This window comes from Ovis canadensis, chromosome 18, assembly GCF_042477335.2.
Source record: "Ovis canadensis isolate MfBH-ARS-UI-01 breed Bighorn chromosome 18, ARS-UI_OviCan_v2, whole genome shotgun sequence".
NCBI classification, from domain to species: domain Eukaryota; kingdom Metazoa; phylum Chordata; class Mammalia; order Artiodactyla; family Bovidae; genus Ovis; species Ovis canadensis.
Window position 1 is genome coordinate 75,120,103 of NC_091262.1, and position 16,314 is coordinate 75,136,416.

The 16,314-nt window shown below is 37.9% G+C and overlaps 1 protein-coding gene across 13 annotated transcripts in view; it reads left to right on the forward strand.

Annotated features, from left to right (window-relative positions):
• VRK1 (VRK serine/threonine kinase 1) overlaps positions 1 to 16,314 on the forward strand; it is a 79,054-nt gene that overhangs the window by 27,739 nt on the left and 35,001 nt on the right. For 12 of the 13 annotated variants that reach the window (XM_069559418.1, XM_069559415.1, XM_069559424.1 and 9 more), the window contains 2 exons: positions 4,650 to 4,814; positions 9,549 to 9,604. In XM_069559418.1, the coding sequence (XP_069415519.1) occupies positions 4,655 to 4,814; positions 9,549 to 9,604 (216 nt within the window). In that variant the 5' untranslated portion in view covers positions 4,650 to 4,654. Of the gene's footprint in view, positions 1 to 1,555; positions 1,594 to 4,649; positions 4,815 to 9,548; positions 9,605 to 16,314 lie in introns of all 13 variants that reach the window. The other variant, XM_069559422.1, reaches the window with a different exon arrangement.

The following is a 16,314-nucleotide window of genomic DNA, read 5'->3' on the forward strand; positions in this document are numbered from 1 at the left end:
CTCCAATGCATGAAAGTGAAAAGTGAAAGTGAAGTTGCTCAATCATGTCCTACTCTAGTGACCCCATGGACTGCAGCCTACCAGGCTCTTCCGTCCATGGGATTTTCCAGGCAAGAGTACTGGAGTGGGGTGCCATTGCCTTCTGCATCCACAGAGCAGATCTTCACAACTTTTTAGGAATAGATAATTTAAATGCTGTTTAAACTCTGTATATTGTGGTAAGAGAAGACAAACTTCTAAAGTCTTTTTATGAAATGAGCATAACCAGCTGCATTTGTTTAAGTCTTTTGTTTGTCCTCACATTTTAAAAGATAGGTTGTTCCATATGTAACAGATAGCCGGGGAAATTTGCTCTATGACTCTGGGAACTCAAACTGGGGCTCTGTGACAACTTAGAGGGGTGGGATGGGAGGGAGGTTTAAGGAGGAGGGAACACACGTGTATCTGTGGCAGACTTGTGCTGATGTATGGCAGAGACCTACACAACATTGCAGAGCAGTTATCCTTCAATTAAAAGTAAATGTTTTAAAAAGGTTGTTGACCAGATGCTTATTTATTAATCGACTGTCATTGTTGCCCTCTCACACCCAGCAGAAGCCAGCTCTGAGCACTGGCGTGGCTGTTGTTTGTCTGTGGCCCATCTAAGATTGTAGGACTGCCCGGAGGGGGACCATCGTATCTTTTTCCACAAAAAGGCACCAGAGGAAAGGAGTTTCAGTTAAGATTATTCTAAAGAAAATTCTGTGTTGTAGTGGCCCCTTTCTGTCAGAGCAGCAGAGTATATTTCAGTGACTTCTTCACATTCACGTGGAGTAGATAGAGGTATGAGGGAAGTTTTAACCCAGGGATGAGGTTAGTTGCAAATACTAACTAGTAACCAACCTTCCATTCCATTCCATTCCAAATAAACTGGTGATGCAGAGGACCTACGTTATGCAATTTATATGAACTGTTTTCTATAGTTAGTTTACTTGGGTTTTTTTGATATATATGGTGATGGTTTAGTTGCTAAGTTGTGTCAGACTCTTGAGACCCCAAGGACTGTAGCTCACCAGGCTCCTCTGTCCATGGGATTCTCCAGGCGAGAGCACTGGAGTGAGCTTCTCCAATACTTGTGCAGCTCCCTGATGTGTATGGATGACTGACTAAAAGGGAAGAAACTGGATTCCCACCTCATATCTTAGACCAGTATAAGTGTAGACAGACAAAAAAATTAGCAAAGAATTTTATGAAACCATAAGATATCTAAAGGAAAACATGGGAGATGTTTGAAAAAAAGTAATTTTACTGGGAGAGGTCTTTCTAAGGATGACATAAAACTTCAGAACTGAAAATAAACAATGTCAAAAGACAAATAAATTGGGACGATTAGTTGCAATGCCAAGAGCTCATTTCTTTAATACGTATAGAATGTATAAGGAGTGCCTGTGAATGAAAAAGCAAAAGGCCACCAATAGTTCACAGGAAATGAAGTACAGGTTTTACTTGGGAATCTTATTTTTTCTTTCTTTCTTTCTTTTTTTTTTTTTTTGTGTGTGTGTGTGATTGGACCAAGCTCATGGAGTATGAAAGACTTCCAATTTTGATCTCTTGGTGATTGTTAATTATAGGAACAGTCTTTTTCTAAAGTTTAAAAACCATAAAATATGTCACAATTCAGAAAACCTTATTATGCACATACAGACATAAGGAATCAGAGGGAACTTTTGTCATGACCACCACTTGTGTCAAGAAAAATGTGCCCACCGTGGGCCCCATCCAAATCCTGACTTTCTTACGCTTCCCCAGAGTCACCTCCAGCTTTTATGGTAATTGCTTTCTTCTCTTTGTAGTTTTATCATTCAGGTGTGTATCCCTCAACACTGTGGTTTAGATTTGCCAGATTTTGTTAGATATGTTTTAAGGTGTTTTAAACCTAGTTTTCCTCTCCCCCGTCTCTTTTTCCCTTCTGTATCTGTTGAAGAAGTGGGAACATATGCGCCATAAGGGTTTCCTTCCCACAGTTAGAATTCTGCTGACTGCATTCCTGTGTCATAGTTTATCATATTGTTCTGGCCCCTTCATATCCTGTGACTTGATAGGCTGAATCAGATTCAGGGTCTGTTTATTTTTTGTTTCTTTTTGGCAGGATTTTTTCATGGCTAGTGGCGTGTTCTTTTATCAGGAGGCATGTACTGTCTGAATAGTTCTCTCCTTGTGATGTTGGTGTCCATCAGTGCTCCATGCCTGGATCCCGTAATTCATTAGGAGGTAGAAGTGGTGTTAAGTTAAAACCATTCTTACTCACTTATTAGCTGAAATGTTTCTGTGTAAGGAGAAGTTTCTCTTCATCTTCTATTTGGTTACCTGGTGGTACAATTCATATATGAAAGGAAGGATGGATGCTTGATTGTTTCCCTTTATTCACTGGTTTTCAAAATTGAGTGGTTTCTTGCTATCCTCTGGAGGTGACCACTTAAGTTTTCTTACTGTTACAAACTCTTCGACTTACCCATTTTATGTGTTTTAATCCATTATGGTTATTATCTTTACTGACTCAAATTGACTCATCTTTGGTTAGTGGTAGCATCTTCCAGGTTGACTCCTTAGACATATTTGACATAACTGTAGTAGTTTTTGATAGCGTCCTTGACATCTAGAAATGACGAGATCTTCCAAGATTATCTTGTACATTTCTAGCTCCACACCTGAAATCAGTAATTTGTTGAAGGCACCATTTTAACAGGAAATAGTATTTCAAGAATACAGTTTGTACACTAGGAATGCTCTTTGTTTGCTACTGTGTTGTTTCTTTTTCTAAGCTTCTTTATTTATGAATGGGGCTTGGGAATACCAAGGTATATGTCTCTGTGTGTTTATATATATATTCTTTCTGTAAAAGAGAAAATACCTTTTGAATTAAAAACAATACTTCGAAATATAATCCTGCCTCTTCTTTCATCTGCATCCTCTTCCATATTTGAATCTTGTTTTTTTAAGGACACAGCACTGGTAAAATTAAAACATCACATAATTATTCATTTGCATTATTCCATGTCTGCCTACAATATCCTTAGTTAACAAAACCAAGGATCACCACAGTATGAGCGAAAGTTGATTTTTTTCAGCTTGTTTTCCCGTTTTTTGCAGTTGTGCTATGTCTGCATTGTCAGAACATATACCTATTATATAGTCTATCATCTCCTTTATAACCCTTGTTGAGACTCAGTTCTGCAAATAATTATCTATTTACTGCTCACTGTCAGTTCTTACAGTGACGTTTCTTTAGTCATTTGGGATATCTGAGGCTTGTTTTCTTGTGGATTCTTACTCCTTTCCCCCATTTCTATGTTGATAACACTTTGAAGTCTTTAGACTTGAAATTTAATTGAGTATAGACTCTTTGGTTCGTATTTTCATTCCTTGAGTCTTAAATATGTTACTTCCCTTTTTTCCTGGCATAAAGTGTTGCTGTCATTGTGATGACAATATGATTTTACTTTCCTTACAGAATATCTTCTTTTTGGCCTGGAAGCACAAAGAATATTTTCTTCTATTGTTAATTTCAGTAATTTTACCAGACTAGGCTGTGTCTTAGAGCTGGTCATCCTGGGTTGATTAGTATGTAGGTGTGATCTTTCATTTTGTAGTTTCATGGTTTTTTTTTTTTTTTTAAGTTCAGCAATCTTCTCTAATTAAATCATTTAAACTGTCTTGACTGCTATAAGGAAATTAATAGGATATCACTCTGGTGGTTTGATAAAGTTGGATAAAATTTAGAAGGCATTCCTTTTAGTATTTGATAGTACTGTGTGTTTTAGTTATTATACTCAATCTATTTAACTGTAGTTGTCAAAATCACCTCTTTTTGATGTTTTGAATGTGGGCTGTTAACGGCTGCACTGAAATGCCATTCAGGAAACTTTTAATGATTACAGATACATTAAGAGAATTAATTGATATGATATTAATTGACATTCATTTATTTTGAAAACTTAGGATATAGACAATGAAGATATATATCAGTACTCTGTCAGGAAAAGTTAAATTTAAAAATTCCCAGTAAATTAATAAAGAGCATTTGCATAAATGGAGTTTGTGTAGGTAGAATTGATAGTGGGTAGATACTTGCTTAAATTTTCCAGTCTAATGTGGTGTGTATGTATTTAGAATATCTAGGCTCAAAACCAAACTACTTACATAAATTGTCAAGTCTTAACAGACATCGTTTATCTGAATAGCCATTTCAGATGTTACAGACTACCTTACAGCTTTTATCGATCTCTTTTCTTTCTTTACTGTATCTATAATATAGTTTTAAGGAACTATAGAATCCTAAAAACTGTTTGTTTTAAATATTTTTCAATTAGTAGATTAAAATAGGTTTTTCTTAGAGTTTGAAATTACACACCACCCCCATACACTGTTAGCATTAAATAGCATTTTTAGTCATTGATGATTTTATACCACTGGAACTTGAAATATTTTCTAGCAAGTAATTGCATGGATCATGTTACTTATTGCTTCCTCTTCCAAGTTAAGAGATAAACAGAATTCAGCACTTATGAGTCCTTTATTTAAACTTCGGAGTAAGTAGGAATTTGAATAGCATCTTTGCCTAGAAAGCTTTCCTCAGTGAAAACATTTTTGAGTGTTGCTTTGTTTTATAGTGAAAATGCCTCGTGTAAAAGCGGCTCAGGCTGGAAGACAGGGCCCTGCAAAGAGACGTCTCGCAGAACATTTTGCAGCCGGGGAGATAATCACTGATATGGCCAAAAAGGAGTGGAAACTGGGGTCTCCCATTGGCCAAGGTGGCTTTGGTTGTATATATCTTGGTAAGTATTCCACTACTTCTGGTTGTCAGTCCAAAGATTTACAAGTTTGTTTTCAAAATATTTTCTTAATTGCAGACTTTTGCAGGATGCTCCTAATAGCCTACGTCAACATAATATTATTAGGCAAAAATACCCCTCTGATGTGGGAGTGGAGAAGACGGTTGATGCAATCACAGCAGAAATAGAGGATAAAACATCTCTAGGGTTGCCACCAGTGAGCATAAGCTTCACATTTCTTAGATATTCTGTATGCTGTTAATCTCCTTTGAGACCCAAAGACAGCCATATCTTTCTTTCCCCACCTCCACCCAGTTAGGATACATTCCCTTTGTTTTAGTATAATTTGGAGATTTTTCATATCTTTAATAGGCATGGATATTTTTTCTTTCTATGCAAACTTAATAGTCATCATGGTGGAATTTAAGAGAATGACCTAGAAATTGCATATTAAGTCTGAAATGTGCTATTTAATTAGCATATTATTTAAATTTTAGGGGACCCATTGTGGAACCCTGAGATACTGTAAGTTTGTTTATTTGAAAAACATTTTACCTGATTGCTTCTAAAGCTGTGTCTCTCAGAATATTAGTATTGATACAGTGCATTTAATGATTGCTTTTGATATTTCTCTCTGACTTTTCTATTGTATATTCTTACTCCTCTAATCTTTATTTAATTATTAAATTTCTGTATGAGGTTTATAAAATTTTCTTTTTAAAAACTTTCCTTTTCTTTCAAGCAACATCTTCCTCACAATGCTACTATTAATACTAGGTTAGCATCGTATGAAAACTTGTTAGAAGTGTACTCTCTTGAGTCCCACCCCAGACCCACGAATCAGCAGCTGTAGGGAGAAGGTATATCCCTGTGACTGGGAAGCCCTGCAGGTGGTGCAGGTAGATGCCTGGAAAGTTTGAGAACCACCGACATAGATGGAAGAGCAACTGCTCTTAGTCAGGAGGGGTCTAACTCAACCAGGACCAATGAGTTGTAGTTGGTTAGCTGTAGTCTCTAGAGGTATGTTCATGAAACATAGTTTGAAAACCAGCACTTTACTGTATTTTATAAATGCTGTGTCTCTAGATCAGTGGCACCTGTCTTAGGGGAAACAAATTGTTTCTTTAGTTTTATTAAGAACCAAACCCATCCCAGGGACCTAGACTATCTGACTTAAACTGAAAGCCTTCATAAGTCATGAAAGGTTAGTAGCTACACTAGCCAGGTCTATATTTGTCACCTTGTAATTTAGAGATGGCAATTCTGTAAGCTTGCTCTACTACAGAATGTGTATACTGAAGACTTCCTATACTAGGAATGGGAGCTTGTCTTAAAGCAAGTAACTTCTTCATTTTCTGTTAGTTAAGCTGCTTTTGTAACCTCTGGCAAATTTGCAGCTTGCTTTCCCTGTGTGCTGGCCGTTTTATCTGTATTGGTATTTCTCATCAGAAAGTGCCATCTAACAGTATTTTTAATATTCAGTGGTTTGACAGATTTCTGTAATAAAGCTTTCACTTTTTAAAAACTAGATTGATCTGGAAAAGGAGTTTTCTTCAGTATTGCAGCCTCCACTTTCTCTCTCTCTGCCCACTGACACCAGAACAGCCATTTTCAAGATGATCAGCAGTTTATGCTGACTGATGGTTTTCTGCTAAAAGATTGCCTTTTTGTCTAGCTACTTCCTGCAGCATTTGACATGGGTTACCTCTCCTCATGAACGTTGCTTCCATCGTCTTTCATAATACACGCCTTTACCTGTGGTTTTCGTCCTGCCTCTTGATGTGCTTGGTCATCTTTGTAGGTACCTCTGTACTCTCAGCTCGCTTTTCCTTCTGGGTAGTCTCTCTCAGAGTGATCTCATTGAGTCTCTTGGCTTCCATTGTCTCTCTTTTGTTGATTTCCATCTTTTATTAGTAGCCAAGGCCTTTCTTGGGCCCTTGAGTCCAAGCCCATAGTCAGTGACCTACAAGGGATCTCTGTTTGGGTGACCCACAGGCATGTCTAAAATTTATATCATCCTCTTCCATCTTGTGATTCTGTCAGGATCAGAAGAAGATGATCTGATTGAATGACACCCCTCAAGCCAGATACTGGAAAGCATTCTCAAGTGTTATTACACTAATATTCCTGGTATTTCATCTGGTGCTGTTGCTTCAGCTGTGAGACTTCTCAGATACATTCATTTCTCCCTCTCTTTTGCTGGTCCTGCAGCATTTGCTGGTCCTGCAGGTCATTGTCATGTCTTGTCTGGATTCTCGGTATAGCAGTGACTTTTCTCTGCTCAGCCCCGCCCTCTTACGTCCTGCTGTTCACATTGTGGCTTGAGTGACCTACTCTGTTTAGTTTATGCTTCTCCGATGGCTCCCCCAGGGACCTTAGGATGCAGTACCAGACTTTGAGAATGGCGTCCCAGACCTTCCGCGCAGTCTGGTCCCTATGTAACTTTTTTCCTCATCCCTTTTATTTCCTCAGAATCTGTCTTTGACTCTCATGCTGCCCTTTGCCTCTTGATCTTTGTATGTGATGTTTCTTTTGCTTTATTTTTCCAAAGCTGAACTTAGGGCAGGTGGTATCTGATTATAATGCTCCTCTGTTAACCCTTTCATAGTATGTTTCACGCTGCACTGAGATTACTTTTGTTTTTCCCAGAATAAATATGTCCTCCTTGGCAGTGAAGCAACTCTTCTTCTTGTTTCCTGGTGTCTGGCGTTTTTTTTCCAGTATTTGTTGTTTGAATGAATTATCGAACTTCCCTTTGCTCCTTTCCTCATTTGAACTGTGCAGTATTTGGGGGATACGATCCTCATTTCAACACTTGTGCATTAAATGCTTATTTAAAAAAATTTAACTTTGCTCTGTTATTAATCCAGTGTCTGGGTGATGTAGTCACCACAGCAGGACTGTTCCTTAAGGAGCTCAGACTTACTGTTTTGCCCATTTGGCTGTTTTTAGGACTTGGTGGTCCTTCTGTCGTCTGAAGTATTTTAGCTACAGCCTTTTCACAGCACTGCTGCTTTCCAGCTGATTGATGTTTTCTCGGTTTCCTTTGCCTGTCCCTCTCCATCTCTTCAGCTTCTTCTGTGAGAATGCCTTAGGGCCCAGTCCTAGGATTTCTTCTTTCCTCTGTCTATACTCATTCCCTAGGGGCCCTTCCAGTTTCATGACTTTGAATGAATAGCATTTCTGTGTTGATGACTCTCAAATTTCTTTATCCAACTTGGACCACTCTTCTGAACTCAAGACTTGTACGTCAGCTGCCTGTTTAACACCTGAACTTGGATGTTTAATAAGCATCTCAAACTTAAGACACCCCAAAACACCAGCTCCTCCTGCAGTTTTCTGTCATAGCAAGTAGCAACTTCCTCTTTCCGGTTGCTCAGGCCAAAAACCTGGAGTCATCCTGACCCCTCCCCCCGACCCCGCCTTACCCTCTGTATCTAATTCATCAGCAAATCTTGTTGGCTCTTCTTTAAAAATATGTCCACAATCCGACCACTTATCACCACCTTGTGTGCTGCCGCTCTGGTCACGCTGCCACCATTCCTCACCCAGAGTATTCTAATAGCCTAGCTTAACTCTCTGCTCTGCTCTTACTGTCCACCCTCCATTCTTCACAGAGCCACTCGCAGAATTCTTTAGAAAATCAGTCTGAGCTTACCGTTTCTCTTCTCCATTTTCCAGTGGCTCGCCATCGCATTCATGGCCACAGCGTTAGGTCACCTGTCTTTGTATTTGTTCTCTGCTGCTTTTCTGGTCTGTGCCCTGTTACTTTGCACCTCACTTGTTCCTCTCCGGGCACATGTAGGCCTTTGCGCTGGACTGCCTGGAATGTTCTCCCAGATTATTTCCATGGCTCCATCCTTCACTGTCTCCAGACCACTATCCAGTGACACCCTATCACTGAGGTTCCTCTTACTAATTTGCAGCTCTCTACCTTCCTTTCCTGCTTTTCTTTCTCTTGCGCTTACTGCCATCAAATATACTTTATATTTTAATCGTTGTCTGTGTCCAACTACTGAAATGTTAGCATCATAAAAGTAGAGATTGTTTGCTCCTATTCATTGCTAAATCAATTTCTTAGAAACTGGCATGTAATAGCTATCTGGTAAAAAATATGTGTTTAATGAGTGTGGGAAACCTTATTTTCCTAATTCAGCATTTCAGGGCAACTATGCTTCTTATTTGCACAAAATAATACTGACAGCCACATTAAAATTATTCTGGATGGCATTTCAAAGGTCTAGTGCCAATATCCTGAACCATTGGTCTATCTTTACCCCAAACGAGTGCTTTTTAGAACTTTAGCTCCCTCTCTTCTTAACCTTCCTACCTAATGCTACTTCTTAAAAGGATTCCCTAGTTTGTTAAATTTAGGAAATTGTATCAGTTATCATCCTCTTGGGAATCTAGAGCATATGTTAGCATGTCAAAGATCATGAGTACTTTTGAATTAAAGAAATCTTTAACTCAGTTTTCCATACTTAATTAATGATCACATTGAAAATAGCAGCAATTGTAAGATGACTTCCAATTTCAGGCATGTTAAATTGTGGGAAAAAAGCCTTAAAATTGATGAAATATGCAGTAATGATATCCTGAGACACATATTTGGGAACTGAAATTTATTCTACCAAGAGGTTATAGATATACAGATCTACATATTAATAAGGGGTTAGTAATAGGCTATAATAGTGCTACTTCTTGTTCTGATATTATATATGTCACTTTTTCAAACAGCTGATACGAATTCTTCAAAATCCGTGGGCAGCGATGCACCCTGTGTTGTAAAAGTGGTAAGGAAATGTTTCTGGCTGATTTTTTTCTTTTCTGTTGATTTAGTTGTAGTATATATTTTGTAAAGCATTCTTTTTAATAACTAGAATTAATTAAACCATAAGGTACTGCATTTTTAATAATGTTTCATAATTACTAAATGAGACAAAACGTAGTTTTATAGTTTTAAATAATTTGAATTCAAAAATTCTCTCCCCTCTTTTGAGTTAGAGTGACACTAGTACTTGTGGAAAAAATGAATGAAAGGCTGGAGGTTTGCAGGTGTGGAATAAAAATGTTTAGCTCATTCTTTTTATTTCAGCTGTATTTATAACAGATAAGATGCTTTTTTTTATATCCTACAAGATTATACTACTTTCATGACCTTTATTGTATTTTGTCATGCATTTGCTTCTGAACTTACACTTGGTTAGTTTGCTTTTTATTTCCCATTATCTTTCCCTTCCCCTTTCATTTTAGTAAATACAGTTATTTATTTGTGGTCACTTTGAAACTTCTTTTTGCTACACTGACATTGAAATTAATTTGTAATGGGTAAAGGCAGACGATATCTTGTCTAACATAGACATACTCTGAATAGCCGGGTCAATTTATATATTGGCAGTAACAAGCATTTTAACTACTATTTGCTAGTAAGTGAGGGTGTGTGCGTCTTGTTGCTTACCAACATTTGTAACTCCCCTCTCAAAATTCTTTATTATGTATGAAGAGCATGTTTTTGTTAAATAGAAGAAGTGAAAGGGTCTGTTATTTGGGCAGATTGCCACAGAGTTCCCCAACACTGCTTTTTTTCCTAAAGGCTACAGATTTCTGGAATTAGAATTACCTCAAGGTTTTTTGTTTTGATTTGTCTTATTTTACTCTCTTTTTTTAAACAAAAAATATTTGATGCCATTTGAATTAATAACTCTTGGATCTGAGTTTTTTTTTTTATTGTTTTCACCAAGTTTTTATTCACGTGTTGTTTTTATAATGAAATAGATATGAAATAAACAGTTTGAATCCTTTTTTGACAAATGCATATGCCTGTATAATCCTACCTCTGTTAAAATACAGAGCATTTCTATCGCTCCCAGAAGATTCTGGTGTCATTTTCTGATCACCGTGGAGGAAACCACTTGTCTGAGTTTCCTTCCTCCGTGTGGACTGTTTCTAGAATGTCCTGTAAATGGTATTTATGCAGTACATTCTGTTTTGTCTCTGACTGCTTATGCTCAGCATAGTGTTTTAAAGGCTTGGGTATATTGCTGGCATCTCAGTTGCTTGGTCAGTCTTTATGTCGTAGTATTATATGGTAGCTATATTAGAGTTAGTTTTCTATTTCCTGTTGATAGACATTTGGATTGTTTCCAGTTTGGGGCTCTTATGAATAGACCTTCTGTAAATACTCTGGTCACTGTTTTTCTTGGATCGGTACCTAGAATTACTGGTGTATAGGGAAGGTGCATATTTAAGTTTATAAGAAAGTACTAACCAGATTGCCAAAGTGGTTACTATTTTACACAGCCACCAGTAACATGTGAGAATTCCAGCTGCTCTGTGTCCCCTTTCACACTTGGGATTGTCAGGTGTGTTGTTGGTGTGTTGTGACCGTGATACCGGAAGTATAGTAGTGTCTCATAGTTTTAGCTTATATTTACTTGCTGACTGGTTTTGAGCACTTTTGCATTATGATTGTTGACAATTTATATATTTTCCTTTGTGGAGCCGCTTCAGTCTTTTGTGGTCTGCTGGCACCGCCCTTCTCCCTCTTTTTTTTAATAACTCAGCTTTGCTTTTTATAATTCAGTGTAAGAGTTTTTCTGTATACAAGTCCTTTCTTAAATATATGTGTTGTAAATCTTTTCTCCTAGTTTGTAGTTTGTCTGTTTATTTTCTGAATACTTTTTCTGCATCTTTTGAGATGAATCATAGCATTTTCTTTTATTTTGTTAATGTGGCATTTATATTGATTGATATTTGAATGGTAAACTGACTTTGTATTCTTAACAGACACTCCAGTTAGTTCCAATGTATTATGCTTTTTGCATAATGCTGGAATTGATGTGCTAATATTTCATTAAGGATTTTTGCATCTTTGTTTATGAAGGATGTCGGTTGTTAATTTTTCCTAATATTCCTGCAATGAAAGCATTTCTCATCTCCTTGTTTGGTGTAGGTGTCAAGCTTCTTGGCGCACTGAGCTTGGTCTCCCCTTCTGGCCCCACAGCGTCTCAAGTATCCTGTCCTGGGGCTCATTTGCTTGTCTCCAGTCCTTTAGAAGTCACAGTCCTGTACTGTCTGTTTTGTCGGATGTCTGAGAATAGTAATTTTCCTGTATTTTGTCCAGTGTTCATATTTGTTTACTTCGAGAGGGCTAATTGGATCCCAGCTATTCCGTCACGCCCGTGGGTGGAAGCAACGTGGGTAACTTTAGAGTGGATGTGATTGGTTTGTTTCCCCTGCCATTTCACTTTATGCCTTTCCGTTTTGGATTTTTCTTCCTTCTCATGTATTAAATTCCTTTGAAATACTTAGTTTGCTGCTATATCAGAGGAACAGAAGTCTCTACTGTTAAATTGGGTCATTTGCATGGAATTTGCATGGAATATTATCTGCATTTGTCTTTGATATGACAAATTAAAATATTAAAATCTATGGGTAAGATTAGTTTCTTCTTAGAATCTTTAAATAGTTTCCACTGTGGGAAGAAAACAAGTCCCCTTATGAACTTGTCATAATAGTGAGGTTCAGAAAATACAGTGCCTCTGACCACTTGGCAGCTGCTTTACCTGAACAGTTATTTCTAGGTCTCGGAGGAAAGTGTCTGAGCCGTGTGGCTTGTAGGTGGGGCTGCTATGTAACCGTGTCTCTTTTTCTTCTGTGTAACCCTAGCTTCTTGAAAGTATGTTTTATTTTAGGCTTATAATATTCTTCTTCATTATGAGTAGTTCTAAGAATTTTATTTGTTATTCAGTGTCTTTTTCGCTTACAGAATTATGAAAGAAAATGGGTAGAAACAAGTATTTCCTCACTGCTTAAGGTAGCAAATTACATTTCTAAGTTAAAAGCCATTTGTCATCAACCCTGGTTCAGTCCTCTGTGTCTCCTGTCTCCTAATTTGGTTCTACTCCCATTCGCCTATATTACGTCTTCTCTTTGTAATTAGGACGATGATAAATATTCAGCTGATTTCTCTCTTGCATTTAATATTTCAGTAACATTTTCAGTGTCCTGGTTTGTCTGTGATCCTGGAAGAATGCCATAAGCAAAATAATGCTGACTTTTTTTTTCCTGTCTAAGAGGTGGGTTAGTGACTGCTGTTGGTCGTCTTCCCTCATACCTGTCTTTCCTGAACTCCTTTAAACCGCTGTAGCCCCCATTTTATATAGTTTCATCTGTTTTACAATTTCACTTGCTAATATCCTTCTCATGGCTCTACTTGTTTTAGTTTTTATGTGTTAATTTTATCTCCCTACCTAGATTTTAAGGGCCTTGTTTTAAAGTTTGTTTTCTTTATGCCACCCTTAAATGCCTGTTTTATTCTTTTCAAAACTTTTTGGCCATAATTGCTTGCCACCTTGTAACTTCCTGATGCGCCTGTTTCTGTCTCTTGTCTGTGCCTTTTAGCGCAGGCCTGTCTGTGATTTGTCTTCACTTGTGATAGGCAGTGCCGTAGCTCTGTTCATTACTAACCTGCAGTTCTTTTATTCTCATAGAGCTTTGTAGAAGTCAGAATGATTCATCAAATACAAACATGTGAAATGATTATCACCTCTTTCCAGTATTAAGATCAGAACTGTTTATGAACATTTGCTGTTTAAACATCAGGAGCTATTAAATACCATTTTTTTCAAAGAACAAGTATTATTCTTTGGGGAAGCTTCATAATTAATTACCCAAAAAGCAAGATATAAAACTATAATACAGAGGTAATTTTATAAAATAACTATATATAGAAAGAAAATAGAGTATTTCCAGATTTTCTAAAGTGAATTGGTATTTTATCTTTAGAGAAAGAAAAAAAATTATTTAAGAAATAAAGGCAAATAGATTTTTAATGTGAAATTAGACTTAATAATTTATAGCATATCAAATCAAACAGTGGTTCTCAGCTCCAGTTACACGGGATAATTGCAATCTCCAAGTGCAGGGCTGGGTTATCCGTATTTTTGGTAAAGTCTTCTCAAGAAATTCTGTTGTGCATCAAGGTTGAGAGCCACTGGTGGGGTCTGGCGCCTAGAGCACCGTAGTTCTGAAGTGTTCAGTGGGATTCTGTGCCCATGCCATGCTTACCTTTGCCTGTGATCCTTTTATTCCCAGGGGTCACCAGGTGCCCTGTGCTTCTGGTAGGCTTGCTGTCTCCGTGTGGAGGACTGGTTAGAACATTTGATTATTGCACTCGCAGTGTTAACGGGTGTGCACAAGAGCTCCAAATACTAATCCACGCATTTCTTACATTTGGTCTTGAAGTGAAGTAATGACTAACACATTTAAGATAGATGTGTAGGTATATGCTAGGTATAGTCTCCGGAGAAGGCAATGGCACCCCACTCCAGTACTCTTGCCTGGAAAATCCCATGGACGGAGGAGTCTGGTGGGCTGCAGCCCATGGGGTCGCTAAGAGTCGGACACGACTGAGCGACTTCACTTTCACTTTCGTGCATTGGAGAAGGAGATGGCAACCCACTCCAGTGTTCTTGCCTGGAGAATCCCAGGGACGGGGGAGCCTGGTGGGCTGCCGTCTATGGGGTCGCACAGAGTCGGACACGACTGAAGCGACTCAGCAGCAGCAGCCGGTATAGTCTCTGTCCTCCTCAGTGACCGTGTCTGGTTAACCCTTACTGACTTATGGGAGTGGTCCTGGACTCACGGTGCTGGGTCACCTGTGATGGAGACCTGAGAGACACTCTCTGTATTTTATTTCAGGAAAGTAAACGTGCAGAGAGAAATGGCAAATTGGATAATGCAAGGAGGAAAACATCTTTCTGTGTTTGTGGTTTTTTTTAATACTGATTTATTTGCATGGGGTCTTAGTTGTGGCCCTCGCGCTCTTTTGTAGTGGCAGGCAAGTTTCTCTCTAGTTGTGCTGCCTGGGCTTAGTTGCCTTTCGGCATGTGGGATCTTAGTTCCCTCACCAGGGATTGAACCCCTGTCCCCTGCACTGCAAGGTGGATTCTTAACCACTGGACCACCAGTGGACCACCAGAAGTCCCTCCTTCTGTGTTTCCTTATTAACAGATTGTATAATGGATTACTTCATTCAGCCCCCCTTTGTGGTCATGTCCTGAGCTAGTAGCAAAACTGGGGGTAGAGGTCAGGCTTTGGGATCTTGTATTCTAACAGTTCTTTATGTTATAGTCTGTTCCCGGCGTGTACTAACAGATATCTGTAGTCTGAAGTTCTCTGGAAAGAAGTTGAAGACTGATGTTTCATTTCCCACACTGATGTTATGAGAAGTGACCTGAATTTTCAATTCATATATCATAATTTTTTGGTAGGAAGGAGAAACTTTATACAGCTTCATTTTTAAATGGCAGCCAGTTGCTTTTAGATGGTGCTGTTGAAATATATCACATTTTAATTTTTTTTCTGTTGTCATCTTCATTTTGACACTTAGAAGTCTTAAGGAAACGTTTAGTGATATTCTAGTTAAAATGTCAGTCCCAATTTCTTTTCTAAATCTTGGCTATTATAGAGTTGGCAAAGTATTTTAGATTTGAAGTATGTTAATAAAATTTTTAGTTATGAGTTAAGGTATTTTCTTCAACAGAAATAGCTAGCTTTGGCTGGAGTGCAATGCCAAGGAAGTAGGTCCTTTATTTTGTTATAATGGAATTTTATTGAATTAGAAAAAAGGATGAAATGAGATCAAAGAGTCTTTATTTTAATGGGACTTTCAATATAATAGCTTGATTTATATAGGTTGATTCTTATTATTATAAGTTTAATAAATTATTGCCTGAAGGAAAGCTTGAAAATTAAAGTTGATATGACATAGGTTGAAACTGAATAAATCAGAATTTTATACAGATGGTAATAAGCCAGGAATGTGTCTTAGGAAACTCCTTTCAACCCTGAGTTATGAGCTACTCTAAAAGTTAGCCTTTGGAGAGTAACTTCCCAAAATTCCTCTCCTGAATTTCCATTTCTTACACTGAGTCTGTTACTCCTGCTGCAGGCCTGTTCTCAGCCATGGGCTCTAAGCATTCACAAGTGTCTGCCTGGCTCCAGTTGCTGCAAGGAAAAAACTACAGGTTATGGCAAAACTTGGGTTGTGAGTCCACAGGTAGTGATTTGGCACACCTTAGTATATTGGTTAGTTTCTGCTTCTTAAGACATGGTATACAGCCCTTGTATACCAGTCTCTTCCAAAGCTTGCCTGTAACAAATAAGGCTAGCTTATTTTCCGGTTCTGATACCAGTATTATGTATGTTGCTCTTTTGCTGTGGAATACTTATTCTTAGTGGCTACTGCCTGACTCTGCATATTGTCTAATCAATCTTCCTGTAAATACTTAAACTAGGGATTTCTATTCTTCTGAATAACAGGAAATCTGAGATACTAAACTGTGTATTTAGAGTAGTTTTGTTTAAACTTTAAGGAGCAAAATTAACTTCTCTGACAGTGAGAGTATCTTGAATAAAGAAAACGTGAACATATATTAAGTCTTTGCATATTTGTGGAAATCTGCATATTTCTGCAAATTTTCTCTCTGGTACGGTAGTA